Source organism: Lolium perenne, chromosome 2, assembly GCF_019359855.2.
Source record: "Lolium perenne isolate Kyuss_39 chromosome 2, Kyuss_2.0, whole genome shotgun sequence".
NCBI classification, from domain to species: Eukaryota; Viridiplantae; Streptophyta; class Magnoliopsida; order Poales; family Poaceae; genus Lolium; species Lolium perenne.
The window spans coordinates 315,720,396-315,741,771 of NC_067245.2; the positions used below are offsets into that span (position 1 = coordinate 315,720,396).

Below are 21,376 nucleotides of genomic sequence, written 5' to 3' on the forward strand. Positions count from 1 at the left end.
TGTGTTATTTGCTTTCATTTATCCTAGAATTATCTGCTTTCTGCAACTTAGGGACATGACATGACATTAATTATGTATCAGATCCTAACTGAGTTACTTGTCACTAAAAAGAACTTTAACAGATAAATATTCCAGCAAGCAAATGATATATATTATATTCCAAAAGTTCATTATTAAAATAAAAAGAGAAAATTCTCTTTAATTTTGGATGTTACAAGTGCAAGAAACTTTTGCTGCCATCTAGTTACAAGTTACTCTGATAGGGCGATTCCATCACCACCATATTAGATCCTTTGCAGTCTCATCTTTCATTGCATTGATGCTTATTTGCTAAATTTATTAGAGAATTATGTGCCTTATGCAACTTAGGGGCATCCTGTGTCCGACGGTAATTGCTTATCAGGTCATAGCTGAGTTAATTCTGATTCAATATGGTGACACTAAAAAGGATTTCATTAAGAGAGAAAGTATTTGAGCAAACAAATGTTATCTATTATAATCTGGCTTTACTTCAAATTAACAAGAGAAAAGTATTTCTAATTTTAGATCTTAGAAGTGCAAAGAACTTTTGCGTCTGTCTAGTTACAAGTTACTCTGGTATGGCGATTCCATCGCCAGGATATTAGCTCCTTTGCAGTCTCATCCTTCTGTAGTCTAGCTGCTAGTGTAGCTGAGAATTCCTCCAAAGCTGCAGCCCTGGAGAGAAGAAACCTTGCAAGCATCTTTTCGAGAGGCCGTCCTTGGTAGTTGTCAATGTTGATTCTTGTCAGATTATACTCCAAGCATCTGGCATATGCGCGCCAAAGACTCTGGGGCATCCGGTTGCTATATTTGACGGCCTCGTCCACCGTGACAGCTTCGGGTTCTGTATCTGAATCTGATTCAGAATTGTCATGGCCATAGAACCCTCTCGTCATCTTCTTCTTTGGAGGCTCTGGATCCAGAGGAAACAGCGACAGTACTTGGAGGTTCTTGGCGTTGACAAGCAAGGCTGACACGGACCGAACGGCGTGGTCCGTGGGCAAGCAGCCCCGGAGGCTCAGGTGAGTGAGGCTGCCGAGGTCGCGCAGGACGCTTGTGAACATGCTGCTGTAGTAGGCCATTGATGGGCGCAAGGAAAGGTGAAGGTACGCCAGTTTGGCGCACTGGCTGATGAGCCTTGTGACTGCATCGAAGTCCCTTGGTCCTTTGCTGGAGAGGTTTTCGCAGATTTCAATGCCCACCGCCTTGACTGTCGCGGGGTTTGCGACCGTGATGAATGAAGACCCTCGGGGAGGGAGGTCACCTTTGTAGCGCAGCAACTGCACGCAAGCGGAGTGCAGCTTGACGCTTGTGGCGTTGTGGCAGCAGATCATGGTGAAGGTCCGCAAGCGGGTGCTGGTCACGGCTATCTCTGTGATGGTCGGGCACTCCTCCAGCGTGAGGTTGACGAGGCACGGGCAGCTCGAGATCAGCCGATGCAGCTCACCACGTGGGTCCATGATCCTGCCCAGGCAGAGCGTCTCCAGCGACGCCATGACAACGGTTCCCGGCAGATCGAGGGTCCAGTTTGTCAGGCTCAGGCGGCGGAGCGTGCGGCAGCCGAAGATATGGGGATGCGTCTTGGTGTACCTGTTCCTCTCATCTTTGTTGAAGTCCGCCGAGTTCCTCTGTCCGGTGTAAGGGCAGCGGATGGAGGGGCAGAGTGTGTTCATTGAGTCGTCATAGTAACTCAGATTGACGTCGAGGTCCTCGACCCCGGAGTTGACAGCGGTGACGATCCACTGGTCGAGCAGCTCGTATGGTGGGTGGCGGGCGGTGACATGGAAGGTACGGATCGGGGTAGCGGCGCTCTTGCCCATGATCGCGCTGGTGACCTGGTGGTCGAAGCAGACCTTGAGGTCGCTCAAGCTGGGGCCGTACCGATCGCCCGACTTGGTGTCCACTAGGTTGACGACGGGGACGGCCTCGTGGACGCGGTGCCACCGGCGGGAGAGCGCGCTGGTGCGCACGGCCTCGTCGGACATGAGGTGGGAGAGGACGTGCTGTAGCGCGTTGTCGGGGAGAGCGCTAAGCCGGTCTCCTCCCTGCCTGTGCGACGGCGCCATCTTCGTCGAGGCGGCAGATGCGTCGGCCTTCCCGGTGATGGATCAGATCAGTACGTACGTATATCAATTGAGATCGATGCCGTGTTTATGTTAACAGATTTTGTACTCCGTAACAAAATTTGTACTACTACCAAAATTTCCTCTTATCTCGTGGTTAGTCCGTTGAGGCTGCGGACTATAAACCTTGCCCTAGTCGGTAACGTGACCTTGCCTTATACGTAGTCCGTAACGTGACGAGATTGGGATCCACCTTAAACTCTACGGAAACCTTGCATATGGCCAGATCGACGGCGTAATTGCCGGATCGGATCGACATGGCTTCGGCGTCGCCGTCATCGGGGAGCAGAGACCGCCTCAGCGACCTTCCCGACGACGTGCTGGGCCATATCCTCTCCTTAAAACATGACCGTTGCCTACCCACCCACCCCCCTCCCGCTCCGCGGCGCGGCGCCGCCGCCGGTGGCTCCAGGAGCCTCCCCTCCCCGCCCCTCCCCTTCCAGGCCTGGCCGCGCCCTCCCACCACCTCCCCCAAGCCTCCCACCAAACTTCACCCCGGCGTTTCTCGGCTTCTCCGCCGTTTCACCGCGCTCTGGATCTCGATCTGCTGCTGCGGCCGTCTCGCCGCCGCTCCCCCCGCCGGCGCGCCCGGGGGGCCCCGCGCCGCGTCTCCGCAGCGTCATCGTCGGCCGCGGACCGCTCGACACGCCACCTGAAGCCGTGTGCGAGGCGGTCAACGCGGCGCTCCGCTCCTGGCGTCTTCATGGCTGCCCACCTGCCGCGCCTTCATTGCGCCTCACCAGCATCCTGCGCCGGCCTGGCTCCTCCTTAATGGCAGCTGCTCCCTCCAGGTCTTGCCGCGTGCGGTTCCTCCTCCCTGGCGCCCGCACTTATGAGGCGCCTCCTGTCTGCACGCCACGCCCCATCCCCGCGTCCCATCGCCCGTCCCCTCCATCTCCGGCGGCGAGGGGCTCGAGGGAGCCTACTGCTGAGGCGGGCTGGACGCGCGTGCTCTCGCGCCGCGCACGCCTGGCTGAGCGCCGCTCGGCTCGTTTTATGGCGGATTCAATGCCGCACCGGCCTCCTCCTCGCCAAGGTCTCCAGCCTCCCCTTTTTATTGCAGACCCTCCCAGCTTCTCCTACAAGGCTCCTCGCAGCTCTCGCGCCTCCTCCACGCATCGCCGTCTCCGCCGCTGCTTCCGGTGCCAGGCCTCGGATCATCTCGTCGTCGCCTGCCGCGACCCTGTCCGCTGCTCACGCTGCTCTCGGTGGGGACACCGAGCGCGCGACTGCAGGCCGGCCCTCTGCTCGCCCTCTCCTCCGCCGGCCCAGCCTCCGGCCCTGCTGCGCCCTCTCCGCCCGCCGCCCTTGGTCAGCGCCGACCCCCTCTGCGACATGGCTTTCCTCGGCGACGCCACCACCCGCACGGAGGAGGACTCGTGCTTCATCGCCACCTCCTTCGACCTCGACCGCGCGCGCCTCGACTGGGAGCACTCCGCCATCGTCGCCTGGGTCATTTCGCCGCCCTCGGGCCTTGACCGCTCGGACGTCGAGGACGTTTTCCGCCGTAAGTTCAACCTGCGCTCCTCCGACTTGGCCGTCAGCACGCACCACCCCGAGCCCTTCCTCGTCAAGTTCTCCGACGCGGCCACGCGCGACGAGGTCATGCGCACCCGGCGTGCTTGCTTCAAGCAAGATGGCCTCGACGTCCACTTCCGGCCTTGGCGCGCCGTCTCGCACGCTTACAATGCCAACATGTTCTCCCGAGTCCACCTCTTCGTCGAGGGCCTGCCGCCTTTCGCCTGGTGGCCGGAGGTGGTCAACCAGATTTTCAGCAGGAAGTGCGCCGTTCAGCGGCTCGACGACGGCTTCACCACCATGGAGAACACGGCCGCCTTTGGGCTCTGGGTGTGGACGGCCGACCCCCACCGCATTCCCAAGATCCTCTGGCTCACCTTCGCCAACAAGGCTCCGGGCGGCCTCTCTTCCCTTGTGCGCATCGACGAGGACCGCCCCGACCAGTGGAAGCGGGGCATGACCTTCCGCATCCTCCTGCACGTCGACACCATCGAAGACTTCTCGAGTGCTCCGCAGCTGGACGGTGGCGCGGCGGTCACGGACTACAGGCCAGCCACCTACTCGCTCCCGCAGTGGTTCTACGGCAACGTCGACGGCCGCCCAGTGGACCCTGCTGGCCTCATGCCGACGCCCATCCCTCCGCTGGGTGACCTGCGCCCCTCCTCGACGGCGCCAGCCCGCCGTACGCGCTCGCACGGGTCGGGCACGGGTGGCCGTCCTCCGGCTGCGGACGCCATGGTCACCACGCGAGCGCAAGGATCGGGCGCGGGCGGGCCGGCTCGCTCCCACTCTCGCGCGGGGCGCTCCGGTGCCGATCGTCGCTCCCGCTCGCCCGGCCTGCTGCCCGCCACCGCGGCCGCTCGCGCCACGGCGGCGGCCGATGCGGCGACCGAGCCCTCGCCGCACCGTCGCGACGATGACGAAGACGACCGGCAAGGCCGCTACGACGGCTACAAGGGCGCTTCCAAGCATGCTGGGGCGCACGCGCCCGAGTCCAGCCATGCCGGGCGCCGTCGCTCTCCTCACGGCTCTCGCTCCGACGCTGGCCGCCGCCACGCGGCGCCGCTGCCGTCCATTGCGTCCTTGGTCCTGCGCGTCACGCCGACGCCTCCCCTCTCGCCACCGAGCCTGCTCGCTGCTGCTCCCCTCTCCGACGAGGAGGTCGATCGGCAGCTGTCGAGGCTGATGCGCGACGGAGTCGCCAACCTGCGCGCCGCGCTTCCCGCCATCCTGGGTGCCGTCGATCCTTCGCCGCAGCCGCCCTCGTCCTTCCAGGCTACGTGCAGAGTTTGGACGGACGCCATCAGGTCCACTCCGGAGGCCCTCGTGCCGGGCTCCTCGCGCCTCGCCTCTCCGCCGCCTTGCTCCTTCTCCTGGCCCGCGGCGCCGTGCGCCTGGGAGGACGACGGTGCACCCTCCTGCCTGCCTGGCACGGTTTCGCCCCCTCCCTCCACCACGCTGCTGCAGCTGGAGATGGACACCCCTGACGACTGGGAGGAGCTCCTGGAGCATGACGCCTGGTCCGGCTCGCCCAGCGACGCGGCGCTGCTCGCTGGCGAGGTGGCGTTGGCCCCGCTTCTTTCGCCACCATGGGCCGCCTCCACGCCGGTGGCCGGCCTGGTCTCCCGCTCCGCTCCGCGCTCGCCCGTCAGCGTTGGCCTGGCCGGCACCCTATCCTCTCCGGCGGCCTCTTTCGGGCCTTGCTGCGTCGACGACCTCTTCGATCGCCCGCAGGCCCCGCTGTTGCCCCTCCCAGTGGGACTGGGTTGCGTCCTCCAACCGGAGCCCGGATTGTCTCCCCTGCCGGCACCACCTTCGTCTGATCGCCGGTGTGCCCGCCTCGCCGCTCGTCCTCTGAGATCGGCCATGGACAAGGCCCTGCACGTCCTGCATGGCAAGTTGGGCATTGATGCCCCGGAGCTGCCCCTGGAGCAGGCTCACCGCCTGTACGTCGACAAGTACCGCACCGCCCTGCCGCTCGGCGCCATTCAGGCCATGGCGGCCCTGTTCAAGCTCAACCTCCCTTCTGTGGTGGCCACCGACGAGGCCCTTATCGCCCTGGCTGGCGCGGGCGGGCACGACCTGCCACCTTCGGCTGCGCTCGAGGCGTCTGCTTAGGGCCTCTCCTTGTTGTCTTCGTTGCCGCTTCGCCTGGGCTCCAGTCTTCATGTTGTCGTTCCCTTTAAAGTTTACGTTTTCATCTACTACTATCAGTGCCAGGGGCTGGGCCTGTCTCCCCACATGCTTGTCGCTCCCGCTCTACTACAAGAGCTACTTCGGCTACTCCGGCTTTCTGGTGCTTCTCGCTTTCGAATCATGTTAGGCCTCATCCTCGACTTCCTCTGCTGGAACGTTCGTGGTCTAAACGACCAGGCCCGCAAAGATACGGTTCACGCCACGCTGTCTAGCACCACGTGTCACATCGCCTGCATCCAGGAAACAAAGCTTGATTTCATTGACCACCAAACTGCTTGTTACATCGGCGGTTTTCGCCTTCGCTCCTTCGCTCATAGGCCCGCCACCGGTACCAGAGGAGGTATTCTGCTGCTCTGGGACGAGGACCATGTCAGCATGACGAACATTCACATTGGCACGCACTTGCTGTCCGCGGACGTCACCATAAATTCCTGCGGCACCGTTTTCAAGATCACCACCGTCTACGGCCCCTCCTTGGACGCCGACAAAGAGTCCTTCCTTCAGGAGGCCACCGCCGAGAAGCCTGCTGATCAGGATGCTAAATGGCTCATTCTGGGCGATTTCAACTTAATCTACCAGGCCCGTGACAAAAACAATGGCAACCTAAACCTCCGCCTCATGGGAAAGTTCCGTCACGCCCTAAACTCCTGCGAGCTTAAAGAGATCAAGCTTCACAACCGGAAGTACACCTGGAGCAACGAGCGGGAGGACCCCACTCTCGTCCGGCTGGACAGGGCGTTCTGTAACTCAAACTGGGATTTGGCCTTCGACCATCATGGTCTCAACGCCCTCTCCTCTTCGCTCTCGGACCACTGCCCGTTGCTTCTGTCAAATTTGTGTGGCCCACGGCGTCCGCCTTCCTTCCGCTTCGAAAATTTCTGGACCAAGATGCCTGGCTTCCTTGACGTGGTCACCTCCGCTTGGGATGAGCCTACATCGCACACGCAACCAGTCCACATCCTGAATCACAAGCTGCAGTTGACTGCCCGCAAGCTTCGTGCTTGGAGCAGGGGGCTTTTCTCCAACCATAAGCAACAACTCATCATGGCCTTAGATGTCATCCTTCAGCTCGATGTGGCACAGGAATTGCGCACTCTCACCCCTGACGAGAAAGCCCTTCGCGCTGCGCTCAAGCGTCGGGTCATGGGCCTCGCCGTCCTCGAGCGCACCAGAAAGCGTCAAGCCTCCAGAATTTCCTACCTCCGCGAGGGCGACGCCAACACCAAGTTCTTCCACCTTAGGGTGAACTCTCGGCGCCGCAAAAACACCATTCACAGGCTTCAGCGTAACGCCGGATGGGCAACCTCGCATGATGAAAAAGCTCAGCTCATCCACGATCATTTTTCGGCTATCCTCGGGAATCCTCCGCCCCGATCGCTGGACTTCAATTGGGCGGCCATCCAGCCCTCTGTTGAGGCCCTGGATGACCTCGGCATCCCTTTCTCTGAGGATGAGATCTTGGCCACTATTAGGGCCCTTCCTGCGGACAAGGCCCCTGGCCCCGACGGTTTCACTGTTGAGTTCTTCCGGGCCTGCTGGCCGATCCTAAAGCTTGATCTCATGCGTGTGGTGGACGCTTTCTCCGAGCTCTCGGTGGATAACCTACGCGTCTTAAATTCGGCGAATATCGTCCTGTTGCCCAAAAAAGAGGGGGCCGATTCGGTCACGGATTTCAGGCCCATCAGCCTCATTCACATCGTCCCGAAAATCCTTGCCAAGGCAATGGCGCTGAGGCTGCAGCCTAAGATGAACGACATCATTTCACCCTGCCAGAGTGCCTTCATAAAGTCCAGGAGTATCCACGACAACTTCATGTACGTCCGTGGCGCGGCCCGGCGTCTTCACCAACGGCGCTCCCCCGCCCTGCTTTTCAAGCTTGACATTGCCAAGGCATTTGACTCGGTGCGCTGGGACTACATCCTGGACCTCTTACAGCGGAGGGGCTTCCCCAACCGGTGGCGCGCTTGGATCGCGCTCCTCTTCTCCACGTCGGCTTCCAGGATACTCCTCAGTGGCTTCACCGGCCACGAGATCGTCCATGGGAGGGGTCTGCGGCAAGGCGACCCCCTCTCGCCCTTGCTCTTCGACATCGCTATGGACACTCTCCCGCGCCTCCTCGAGCTAGCCACCCAGTCTGGTTTGCTGCACCCCTTGCCTGGCAGGATCATTAGCTCCCGGGTCTCCCTCTACGCTGACGATGCCGTGATCTTCCTCAAACCGGACGCCGTCGATGTTGCTAACCTGAGGGATATCCTTCAGTGCTTCGGCGAAACTACGGGCCTCGTGACCAACGTGGCCAAAAGCTCCGTCGCCCCTATTCGCTGCGCTGAGCTCGACATTGCCACGGTCCTTGCGGACTTCCCGGCCATTCAGACCCAGTTCCCAGTCAAGTACCTCGGCCTGCCTCTGTCGCTCGGTCGCCTGCGACGTCAGGACCTGCAACCCTACCTCGACAAGGCGGTCGCACGCCTTAACCCCTGGAAGGCTAAATTTCTAAATAGGGCGGGCTGCGCTTCCCTGGTTAAGTCGGTTTTGACGGCGATTCCTATCCACCTGCTCACTGCGCTCAAGGCGGACAAGGCCACCCTCGCCGCCTTCGACAAGATTCGGCGTGGCATGCTCTGGGCTTGCAGCTCCTCGGTCACCGGTGGCAAATGCAAAGTGGCGTGGGCAAAAGTGTGCCGCCCAAAAACCCGTGGAGGGCTGGGCATCTTGGACCTGGATAAGTTTGCGCGTGCGCTTAGGCTCCGTTGGTTGTGGATGGAATGGACTTCGCCGGATCGGCAGTGGGTTGGCCTGGAGACGCCGAACGACGAGCTGGACAGAAACCTTTTCAACGCCGCCACTAAGGTCTCCATCGGGGATGGTCGTAGAGCTTCGTTCTGGTCTTCTTCCTGGCTTAATGGCTCCTCACCGAGGTCTATCGCCCCTAAAATCTACGAGGTCTCCAAAAGGAAGAAGCGAGTGGTGGCGGACGCCTTACTGAATGACCGTTGGATTGCGGACATCCACACCGGAGCCTTCACCGTTGATCATATGGACCAATTTGTTTCGCTTTGGGAGAGGCTCCAGGGCTTTTCGCTCTCCCAGGGGGTAAACGACACGATATCCTGGACCCTTACCGAGAATGGCTCCTACTCTGCGGCCTCCGCCTACAATGCGCAATTCCTAGGATCCACCTTTTGCTCCTTCAATCGTGTCGTCTGGAAGACTTGGGCCCCCCCAAAATGCCGCTTTTTCGCCTGGCTGGTTGTGCAGAACCGGCTATGGACCTCTGACCGGCTAGCTGTTCGGGGTTGGCCACACCATCCGGTTTGCCAGCTTTGCAAGTGCCTACCTGAGACTGCCAGGCACATGCTCTTCGAATGTCGTTTCTCCCGCAGAATTTGGCGTCAGGCCGCGGTGTGGCTCTCCTGTCCCTCCCTCGTCCAAGACCTTGGGACCGGCCGGGCGACTGTGCTACAATACTGGCACGCCATCACAAAGTCCCCCACCGCCTATCCGCAGGGTCTGCATTCTGCGATCATCCTTATTACCTGGGAGATCTGGAAGGAAAGAAACGCGCGGGTTTTCAACAACAAGGAACAATCGCCTCCAGCTATCTTTCAGAAGATCAAAGACGAGAGCGCAAACTGGGTGTTGGCCGGCGCTAAGCGTCTTGCGGAGATCATCGCCTAGCAGCCGGGTGTCCTACCTTGTCAGATGTGATCTTTTTTTCCTTTTGGCCTAGGCCTCCCCATGTTTGCTCCTACTATATCAATATAAAAAGGCAAAGCTTTTGCCTCTTTCTTCAAAAAAAAAATCCTCTCCTTCCTCCCCACCAAGCCGGCCGCCCGCGCGGCGGCGCTGTCCCGCCGCTGGCGCCACGTCTTCTCTAACGTCAACACCGTCTCGTTCGAGGAGCAAGCAGCCAGCGCCAGCACCATTTACCAGTCCCACGAATGGAACACCACTTACCACGACTCCCAGGAGACCCACAGCGCCGCGCTCCTCAAGGACGTCTGGTCGGCGCTCCTCTGCCGTCGCCGCTGCGCTGGCTTCCACGTGCCGCTGCGCCGCCTCCGCGTCGCCTTCAACAGCTGCCCCGGCTGGAACAGTCGCCACGTCGACCAGTGGCTCTCCTACGTGCTGCGCCACAGCAGAAAAGATCTCCACCTTGACCTCTGTTTCCGCCTCGGCCCGACCTGTGCACACCGCGGCCATGACGACAACACGCCGAGGCTAGAGCCCGGGTCTTGGTACCAACTACCAAGGGGGCTCTTCTCCTGCACCGCCATGCGCTCGCTGTGCCTCAGCTACTGCAGCCTGAATCTTCCCGGCGCCATCAGCCTGCCCTTCCTCGAGACGCTCCGCCTCACGGGTGTCGACCATGGAGATTCGTGTGGGAGCAGCATCCAGCGGCTCATCGCGAGCTGCCCCTGCCTGCTCGACCTGACGCTAGAAGCCAACAACAAGCTCCAGAAGGTCTCCATTTTGGACAAGCGCCTCCGGCGGTTCGCCCTCTGGTGCTGCCACAGCATCAAGAGTGTCGACATCGACGCCTCTGAGCTGGTGTCGCTGGACTACCGCGGAACTGTGCCCCCGGAGTCGCTCCTCTCTCTGCACGGCTCACCAGAGAAGATCATCCCATTGTGCACCATCGATTTCTGCAAAATCGACTATTGCATGATGGTGCAGCGTGATGGGATTAAAATCAACTCCTTTTTCGAGGAAATCTCCAACACCAAGCGCCTGCATCTCCACCATCGGAAAATCCCGTTCAGTTACAACTTCCAAGGGCTCCCTTTGTTTCCCAACCTGACGCAGCTCGCCCTCCAGGGGGGCATTCAGAGCCCCGACGCGGTGCGTGGGATCCTAGGGCAGACGCCAAACCTCCAGGTTCTCTGGCTATTGATGGAGTTCCCTGTGCTCCTCCTCGAGCCTCCCGATGAGGCCACCTTCTCGATCCCGTGCTTGCAGCACCGAGTGAGGGAGATCAACATGATTCATTACCAGGGTGACGAGCTGCAGAGTACGGTTGCCAGGCTCTTGTTGCGCAATGCGCTTGTTCTTGAAAGGCTGTGCGTCGTCTTCGTCAAGGGATCACTCCAGGTGCAGGCTGGGAGGAAGAAAGATATCCAGAGATGGGTCGTGGCCGCTGATGCACAGCAGTTCTTCCTCTGATTGGGTATAGTTATCGTCCGTGAAGCAATCTCACAACATTTTTCTAAAGCAACATACATGAGAATAATTTTTCTGTCAGATGATTTCGGTACCTAGCTATGTCTATGTGTTGTTGTGCCTAATAAAAACATGTGTTTTGATTCATGAAGCACTCTCGGAATTTGTCTAAAAGAACTAGAGAGTATTTGTTGCTGCAAGATTTATTGCATATTCTTACTACGCAGCGGCAGAGCTTGACACGAAACTTTGGGCGGGCCAGAAATATTTTTTCGCGAGAAAACAACAAGAAGCAGTGAGTTTGGAGCCAACAGTTTTTTTTTTTCGTTCTCGAAAAATACTAGTGGGTACCGGTATTACCGGTTACCGGAAATCTCGGTAATACCGGACTAAATACCACCATAGATTCTTCAAACAAAATTTAAAACTTGTGCAAAATGACTTAAATTTGAGCAAATTATAAAATACCGTTATATATTGGCCGGTATATTTTTATACCGGTGGGTACCGTTGAATCCGGTTGAGTATTAGGCAGGGGATCCAGCGGGGGTGTCATAGGTGCCATGGTACCGTGTCAAATGCACATTTTTGTAATTTAGTATTCCCTCCATTCGAAAATGTAAGAAGACCTTTTCACTTTTTTTTGTAAATGTATGTATCTAGATATGCTTGGTTGTTGTTGTATGTATCTAGATATGCTTTATTGTGTAGGTTCACTCATTTTGATATGTATCAGATACAAAGAACCCATAGAGAAAAAAGTAACAAAACAAAAGAATGTTAAACATCCGCCCGTGATCAAGGTGCGATGCTGTGCAGTTAACAACTCACGGTGCTTAGCTGTGATAGCTTGTAGGTCTCCTAATGTGTAAATTGCTTTTAGAATATAGTTTATTTCTACCATCTTTCCCCTTCGTTTTGTTTTTTGTTTTTGTTCCGGTAGTAGTTTAATTTTACGGGTAGAGCCCTATTGTTTTCCACTATTTTTTTTAACATCTGGAAAGAGAATACAAAAATAAAACTTAAGGAAAAGATACTGGAAACTATTTTTTTTGAAAATCACACTATATTAAGCAAGCAAGCCGTCTCATTAAAAATATTCCAGCCCCCTTAGGTACTCTGGTAAGGAAAAGAGTGCGTAAAAAACTTGCTGCCCGAGTTCAATAGAATGTTACATCTTTCATTACAGCTGGTAAAATAAAACTAGGAGGATCATCGTCCTAGAAAAAGGTAGTGCTAGAATTAAACGAGTATGCGCCACACCATTTGCTTCTCTTGGACAATGTTGCACCATGATGTTACCAATTCTTTGCGCGATCAGGTAATAGTCAGAGAGGATGGCAGAATAAGGGCTCCAAACCTCCCTCTCTTCATTAAAAGCTTGCACTAATTCTAGACAATCTGATTCAATTATAACCGGAGCACATCCCAGATCCTCAACCAGCTGCAACCCTCTCAAAAGAGCACTTGCCTCAGCCGTGGTAGCATTTAGAAAATTATCTCCAATCCAAGTTTTACCAGCAACAACTCTTCCTTTGTGATCTTGGAGCACTGCAGCAACTGATCCTATACCATTAGGAAAAAAAAGCATGCATCAACATTAAGTTTGTAGCAATTTGGTCCTGGTTTTTCCCAGCCCACAACTCGTGGCTCCGCCCACCATAATTCAAGGCCAAACCGAGGATAGCGAAAGCTGTTCTTGATGGTGAAGCAACATGTTCGCCCTTACAGTACGATCTCCTTTGCCACCAGATATACCATGCTGCCATAGCAACTGTCTCCTTCAAGCCCAGTGATCATAGGACTGGAGGTTTACGGAAATCATTTAGAAGAATTTCTTCTAATATAGCAGATCCGGATCTGTCCACCACACTTACCTCCTGTATTATTTCCTTCAGTCCAAGGGCTTCCCATACATCTTTCGCACCATTACACGTAAAAATAAGGTGCTTCACGTCTTCTGCACCCTGCGCACAAACTGGACACTGCCCCGATACCGGAATATGCCTATTTGCAAGTACAGACATTCCTGGTATAGTACCATGCAGAGCCCTCTATATATAAATTTTGACTTTGCTTGGAACTTTAAGTTTCCATAAAATTTCCCACACCGGATTATGGAAGGAGGAGCTCTGGTTTGCAGCCCGATCCAACTTATGCCCATGTAGATGATTCCATTGAACATAGTAAGCAGATCTCACTGAAAACTTACTGGATTTTGTCATATGCCAAGCAATAAAATCTTCAGTCATATTCTCACTAAGTGGAATTCTCAAGATTCTCATAGCATCGATCGGATTAAATAATTCCTTCACCATAATTTCATCCCATTGCATTGTATCCAGATTGATGAGTTCACTCACATACCTCAGCAAAATTTGTCCTTTTGGAGTTTGGATACTGGAAAATATTGATTCTCCCTCGTGTACAACATGTGTTTCCAGATTTTGTAGTTCTACTTTCTCTTTCACCTCAACCTACTGTCCCAACTCAATAGTACTGACATCTCAATCGTACCAATATACATGTGAGCATTGGATTGCAGTTTACTCTAAAATAACACTTGTGTTGTTACGTTTTGATGGTTTGAATATCAGAATTCTGGATTCTGCTTCTAACATTTCCAACTCCTAGTTTAAAATCTTTCGATTTTGGGATACGTATCATTTTGGCTCGCCCTAGCTGAGGCTCATCACCTAAGCTAGAATGCAAAGCCCATAATGTGCTCACATGCTTTTTTTTTTTCTCCTATCACCAAAACTGTATGGTGCAACCTGAATGGTACTCTCTAACTTTGTTCAATTCTGGTTTAAATTAGTTGCTTATACTGCAGCCCGAATGCTAATCTTCAGCTTTAGTTTGGTTTATGATCAAGAAGATGCACCTATTAGCTACACTGGGCTTTAATTTGAACAAAATTACCAGTGCAATCACACTAGGCCTTGGAAATAAAATGTCAATATCCTTATCTGGTGCTTTCTTTTAAATCTATCAGTGTTTATTTTATCCTAGAGTTGTCTGCCTTTCGACTGCTCAGTTGTATTATTTGGTTTTATTTTGTTCACAATTTCGAATGATCTGCCTTCTGCAACATAACAAGAACACCTGTCCAACATTAGTCGCTCAACATATCCTAGTGGGGTTAGTGAACTTATAGTAGAAAAATATGCAGGCAAAAAAGTGTATCATTAAAACATATCATCCTCTTACATGTGCAGGCAACTTAATTTTGGTGCCATCTAGTTACAGTTCACTCTGGTATGGCGGTTCCATCGCCAGGATGTTAGCTCCTTCGTAGTGTCTTTCTTACGCGGATAAAGTCCAGCTGCTAAAGTGACTGACAATTCGTCCAACGCTGCAGCCCTGGAGAGCAGAAACCTTGCAAGCATCTTTTCGAGAGGCCGTCCTTGGTAGTTTGCAATGTTGATTCTTTTCAGATTGTACTCCAAGCATCCAACATATGTCCGCCACAGACTCTCGGGCATCCTGCTGGTATACTCGACACCATCAGCGACAGTGCTATCTTGCGGCTCGGTATCTGAATCTGATTCAGTATCTTCGTCGTTCATCTCCCATGTCTGCTTCTTTTCCTTTGGAGGCTCTGGACCTAGAGGAAACAGCGACAGTTCCTCCAGGTACTTGGTGTTGACAAGCAAGGCGGCGACCGACCGGACGGCGTGATCGGTGGGCAAGCAGCCCTGGAGGCTCAGGTGCGTGAGGCTATCAAGGCCACGCAGGACACTTGTGAAGCTGCTGCTGTAGTAGGCCATTGATGGGCGCAAGGAAAGGTGAAGGTAGGCCAGCTTCTTGCACTGGCTGATGAGCCTTGTGACCGGAGCTAAATCTTCTGGTGCTTTGCTGGAGAGTTTTTCGCAGATTTCAATCCTGAGCGCCTTGATTCCTGCATGGTTGTTGACCACGAAGAACGATGAATGGCGAGGAGGTAGGCCGCCTTTGTAGTGCAGCGACTGCAGGTAGGTGGAGTGCAGCTCGATGCTGCTGGCATTGTGGCAGCAGATCATGGTGAAGGTCCTAAGGCGGGGGCTTGTGACGGCTATATCCTGGATGCTCGGGCACTCTTCCAGCGTGAGATGGGCGAGGGACGAGCAACCCGAGATGAGTTGCTGCATCTCACCATTTGGGTCCATGATCCTCGCGAGGCAGAGCGTGTCCAGCAATGCCATGTCCACTGTTGCGGGCAGATCGAGCGTCCAGTTGGTCAGCTGCAGCCGGCGCAGCGTGGGGCACCGGAAGATGTGGTGGTGCGTCGTCTTGTACCTGTTCCTGTCGCTCTTGAGAAAGTCTGCCGAGGCAGCGCGGGACAGGCCGTAGGGGCAGAGCGTGTGCCTGGAGGATTCATTGTACCGGAGCTTGACATCGAGGTCCTCGACGCCGGAGGTGGCGACAATGGCGATCCACTGGTCGAACAGGCCGTATGGCGGGTGGAAGGCGTTGAGGCGGAAGGTGCGGATGGGCGTCTCGGCGCCCTTGCTGATGATCGCGCTGGTCACCGTGTGGTCGAAGCAGACCTTTTGGTTGCTGATGCCGCACTTGTCGCCGGTCTTGGGGTCGACAAGGTCGATGACGGGGACGCCTTCGTGGACGCGGCGCCACCGGCGGGAGAGCGCGCTGCTGCGCACGGCCTCTCCGGAGGCGAGGTGGGAGAGCACGCGCTGCAGCGCATTGTCGGGGAGAGCGCTCAGCCGGTCACCTCCTCTTCCCTTCTTGTGCGACGGCGCCATCTTCGACGATCAGATGCGATCGGCCGGTGCCTGCCTATTTATCTCGATCTGTTAACCGACTCTTGTTGTTGTTTTTTTTAGGTAACCGCCTCTTGTTGTTGATTGATTAAAGTCGGTTGATCTCTGTAGTCGGTAACGTGAATTACGAGGCCTTCCAGTATATTATATACTCAAGTTAATACGCAAGTTACAATTGCACAAGATCTGATCGCGACCAATATGGCTTCGTCCTCGCTGCCGAAGAGGAGAGATCGCCTGAGCGAGCTCCCGGACTTCCTGCTGGGCGCCGTCCTCTCCTACCTCCCAAATAAGGAGGCCGGCCGCGCGGCCGTGCTCTCCCGCCGGTGGCGCCACGTCTTCTGCAACGTCGACACCGTCTCGTTCGCGGAGCGCGACGGCGCGAGGTCCCAAGACTGGACCACCTTCTACTACGATGCTAAGGAGAGGAAGAGCTGCAGCTGGGTGCTCCTCGACAACGTCTGGTCGGCGCTGCTCTGCCGCCGCCGCTGCGCCTGCTCCCATGTGCCGCTGCGCAGCTTCCGTGTCGCCATGGACAGATGCCACTGGTGGGATAGCTGCCATGTCGACCAGTGGCTCTCCTATGTGCTGCGCTACAGCGGCCAGGAGCTCCACCTCGACCTGCGCTTCCGCCTCGGCCGGATCTGTGAACACGGCAACAACGACGAGTCTTACAACGAGCGGCGGAGGCGGGATGGGTGGTATGAGCTGCCACCAAAGCTCTTCTCCTTCACGGCGTTGCGCTCGTTGTGCCTTAGCTACTGCGGGCTGAATCTACCGGCGGTTATCCGCCTGCCGTTCCTTGAGACGCTGCGTCTGACGGGTGTTGAGAGAGATTCCGAGAGCAGCATCCGGAGGCTGATCGCGAGCTGCCCCCGCCTTGTCGACCTCACGCTCGAAGCCAACAACAATCTCGGCAAAGTCTCCGTTCTCGATAGACGCCTCCGCCGGTTCGCTCTCAGTTGCTGCCACAACATGAGGACGGTCGACATCGACGCGTCCGAGCTGAGGTCGCTCGAGTACCGCGGCACGGTGCCCAGGGAGTCGGTCCTATCTCTCCATGGCTTACCGGAGGTCTTCCCCTCGTGCACCGTCGATTTCTGTCGTGAATTCCTTCCCGGTGAGGTGGGGGCGGGGCACCACAGGATGTTTCTCGAGAAAATATCGGGCGCCAAGCGGCTGCATCTGCACTATAAATGCTTCCCGGCTAGCTCCTTCGAGGGGTTACCATCGTTCCACAACCTGACTCGGCTGGCGCTGCAAGGTCCCCTCCACAGCCCTGCCGTGGTGCGTGTGGTCCTTGAGCATGTGCCGAACCTAGAGATCCTCTCGTTTTTCATGGAGTTCGCCGTGGCTGTTGAAGCTCCCGTGGTTCCTGACGAGTCGAGCTTCGCAGTCCCGTGCTTGCAGAGCCGGGTAAAGGAGATCAACATGGTGCACTACCAGGACGACGTGCTGCAGAGGACGATGGCCTGGCTCCTGCTTCGGAACGCGCTTGTTCTTGAGAGGATGTGCGTTGTGCTCGCCAAGGGGCCGTTCCCGTTGCAGGAAGCACTGATGATGGAGATCCAAAGCTGGATGGTGGCTACCGACGCAGAACAGATCTTCTTGTGATCGACTAGTTGAGAATAATTTTGTATGCAAGATTACAATCTCAGGACATTCTTATGAAAGAACACAGAGTAATTCTTCATGCAAGATTATTATAATCTCGGAAATTTTTTCTAAGCAACATGAGAATAACTTTGCATGTAAGATTACAAATCTTAAGATATTTTTTTTCCTGAAGGAAAATGTAGATTCAAGAATAATGTTTGTATGTGAGAACACTCGTTACATTGTCATGCTATGTGGAGAGTGGCCTTTTAGAGGCCAAGCTACATATAGCTCTTTATTTTCAAAGTCTCAAAATTTGTATTTCAAAGTTTTAAAAAATCTGAAACAAAATCCTAGAGATAGCCAATGATGTGTATGCTACAAATAGTGCAAAATCTCAATGCAAACTTGTATTATATGCTACACGAAATTGACAAAATTAGTAGTTTTGAAATATGTACTATTCACTATAAATATGTTAGAATTTGTTATTTTTGTGTAGCCTAAAATATGAAGTAGTTTGTATATTTTACACCATTATAATATATATTATTAGCTATCTATAGAATTTTGATTTGAATTTTTTGAAACTATAAAACATGAATTCTGAGTGTTTGAAAATAAATAGCTACATGTAGCTCAGCCTCCATTTAGAGGAGTTTCCTAACAAATCTCTTGACTTCAGTGTGGCTACACACAAAAGCAGTATCGTGGTAATACAAACAATGCCTACATTTTCTATCTGTACTGAGGGCTTCAGAATTTCCACCTTTACCATGCGTTGGTGCTACTCATGCTTCCACGAGACAGCACTTAGAGCATCTCCAGGAGCATCTCCAGTCGTGTCCTTCAAACCGTCCCTCAAAAGGATTTGGGGCGCGTCGGACAAAAAATCGTTCCCAACCGCGTCCCCTAAATTCAATTTTTGTCCGGCGTGGCCCGATATGGTGTCCAGCGTCCCGAGCCCATCCCCGCTACACAGGGGACACTCCGGGGACTCCGGACACATCGAAAAGAGAGGCGGGGAGTGGCGAGACCGACGCGTAAGCGGCATATTGGATTTTAACCTAACCGTCGCCTACCTCGCGACGGAAGTTATTTGCGCGCAGCGATGGTGCAATTCCCACAGAGGCCCAACGAAGCGTCTCGTCGCGCCTAGCTCTGCGTGCCGGCGTTAATGAGCGCCACCGCTCCGCTACCTCCCTCCGGCCTATAAAAAGGGCCACCTCTCATCGTCCCTCTCACACACAAACCCTAGCGCCTCTTTCCCCAACCCTAGCCGCCACCATCTCAAGAGTCGACGCCATGGTTGCGAGCGGCGCAGGCCGAGCTCGTGGCCGTGGTCGTGGTCGTGGCCGCGGCAGAGCTGCACGCTCGCCGTCGTCTACATCGTCGGAAATGCATGACGAGGAGCGGCCTATGCTGATCGAGTTCATCGTCGTCCTTAAGGGCGACCCACACGTCATCCAGAGGCTGTCGGACGCCTTCGCCGACTTCATCGCCGGCGACGGGCGCCCGGGCTCGCTGCATCTGTGGGAGGCTGCCTGCGGCTACTGCCGGTGGATCGACGACGTGATCTACGACGCGCGCGGCAAGATGTACCTCCATATCGGTTGGGAGAGGTTCGCGCGCTACCACCGCCTCCAAGCCGGCTTCGTGCTCGTGTTCTCCTACTTTGGCGACAGAGACATGAGCGTCAAGGTGTCCGACGAGACGCGTTGCCACCGGTGAATGGATCGTAGCGAACAAGAGGGGGGTGAATGGCGCTACGGCAAGTTTTAACCTTTTTCAATTTTAGCGCAACGGAAGGTAAAGGTGATAACTTTAGCAATAGCGGTGTTCCTACAACGATGCTCGGATATGTGCAACAAGTAAAGGAATCAACAAGATAGTAAGAGTAAGGAGCGAGACAACCGGAGGGCGTGGAGGCGAGGCGAGGTTTGTTTACCGCAGTTCCTTCCACAATAGGAAGTACATCTGCGTTGAGGAGGTGCTAGTCTCACACAAGAGACTAGACGGCCACACCACGAAGGAAGGCCTCACCTTCTTCCTCGAGAGAGCTCCACGGAGGTGCTCTCCCTCTTCCACTAAGGCACCGGTCGAGGCGGTGATTCCTTCACAAGGCTGGGGCGAGCTCCACACACAAGGATGCTCCCAACACCCTATGGAGCTAGTACATCACCAAGCTAGACTCCATAGCTGCACATCTCCAATGCTCCACCAAAGGAACCCTTCCAATGCTCCACCAAGGAACTCTTCCAGTGCTCCACCAAAGGAACTCTTCCAGTGCTCCACCAAAGGAACTCTTCCAATGCTCCACCAAAGGAACCCTACCACCAAGATCCACTAAGGAGTACCACGAATTGGTGAACTTTCTCTCGGTAGAATGATAGATCGGGGTCTCCTCCACCACCTCTCAAAGTATGAGCAAGATTGGTTGGGTGGATGAGGAGATCCCCTCAATTTTGAGCTCAGCAACAATGGAGGAGAGAGAGAGAAGAGCCAAATCGGGCTGGAGAAGAAGGGGCCTTTATATAGGTCCCTCCAAATCCAACCGTTGGATGCTGTTTCTGCCTAAGCGGTACTACCGCTTCTAGAAGCGGTACTACCGCTCTGAGTTCGAATCCCCACTGAACTTGTCCACGTGGACACATCGCGGTACTACCGCTTGCGGTACCGCTCGAGGTACCGCAACAAGGTCCAGACCTTACTGGACTCGAAGCGGTACCACAGTGGTACGACCGTAACGCGTTACGGTACTTGAGCGGTACCGTGGGCGGTACTACCGCTCTCAAGCGGTACTACCGCTCATGGTACCGTAAAGGTACCGCAACGTGTTCTGTGGGACATTTTCGTGTGCAATCCTCAGAGCGGTCTCTCGGGCGGTACCAGTAGGGGTAGTGGTACTACCGCTCCTGGTACCGGTAGTACCGCTATGGCTAAAACAACTTTTTCCTCTTTTTCTCTTCTACCTTGTTACCTCGCGACACACACACAAAACCAGAAAGCCTAAGAACTACGCTTCGGTCTTCTGATCATAATGTGTTCGGCGAGGGTACCGTGCAACCTGCAAACCTATCAATGACAAACTTTGTGCACGGTTAGAATTGTTCGAGTGTTGTTATCAAACACACAAAACACGGGATATGGATCTTGCTCTTACAATCTCCCCCTTTTTGGTGTTTGATGACAACACACAAATTTGCAATAATTCATAGGATATTATGATACGGTATTTGGTTTGCAAAGGTAGATGAAGCTCCCCCTAGATGTGTGCATATTTAGAATATGCATTGGTATACACATACACACATCCTAGAGAGAAACTCCCCCTAGATTCTACAAACCAAGCACAAGTGCTAAGAAGAATATATGTCAAGATCATGTAGCACAAGTACACTATGGAGGCAAGTATATTTGCATATAGGGGAGTTTGGGTGAACCTTTTCATACCTTTGCCTTGAGAAAACCCAAACTCATAATAATAAGAGCCTCCATAGGAATGATGTAGCCAATCAAAGGATAAATAATGGAGACCATTAAGCTACGAACGATTAAGTCTTAATACAAACGGGGGGATCGGGAGATCCACAAATAGAGTAGCAAACACACATACGAATAAAGTTCCGAATAACTAGGGGAAAGGTTTGATGCCAAGGCCAAAAGAACCAAAATGAAGCCACCAAGCCCTTGGCATCCCCATGCAAATTCCCATCCTAATAGATCAACTTCTCCCCCTTTGGCATCGAGACACCAAAAAGGGAGAAGGAGCATACTAACGCCCCAAGGGAATCACTCGTCATCATCATCCTCGTCATCGTCATCCTCGTTCTCATCACCCTCATCCTCGACGTCCTCCTCCTCGTCACACTCGCCTTCATCATCATCTTCTTCTTGGGCAAGGCCCTTGCCATGAGGTGGCTCGGGGATGGATTCCTCGGAGCTTGACCAAACGAGCTTCGACTTCCACTCACCGGGAGGAGTGATGTTGTCCTCGGAGCC

At 54.5% G+C, this 21,376-nt stretch overlaps 2 protein-coding genes across 2 annotated transcripts; one reads left to right on the forward strand and one right to left on the reverse strand.

Annotated features, from left to right (window-relative positions):
* Positions 1–578: 578 nt before the first annotated feature.
* On the reverse strand, positions 579–2,087 carry LOC127329569 (F-box protein At4g22280). The gene has a single exon (XM_051356068.1). It carries the CDS (start codon positions 2,085–2,087, stop codon positions 579–581), a length of 1,509 nt encoding a protein of 502 aa, XP_051212028.1.
* Positions 2,088–15,758: 13,671 nt separating this feature from the next.
* LOC127336758 (FBD-associated F-box protein At4g10400-like) lies at positions 15,759–17,493 on the forward strand. The gene has a single exon (XM_051363598.1). The coding sequence runs from the start codon at positions 15,980–15,982 to the stop codon at positions 17,390–17,392; it is 1,413 nt and encodes a 470-aa protein (XP_051219558.1). The 5' UTR covers positions 15,759–15,979; the 3' UTR covers positions 17,393–17,493.
* The last annotated feature ends 3,883 nt before the right edge of the window (positions 17,494–21,376 follow it).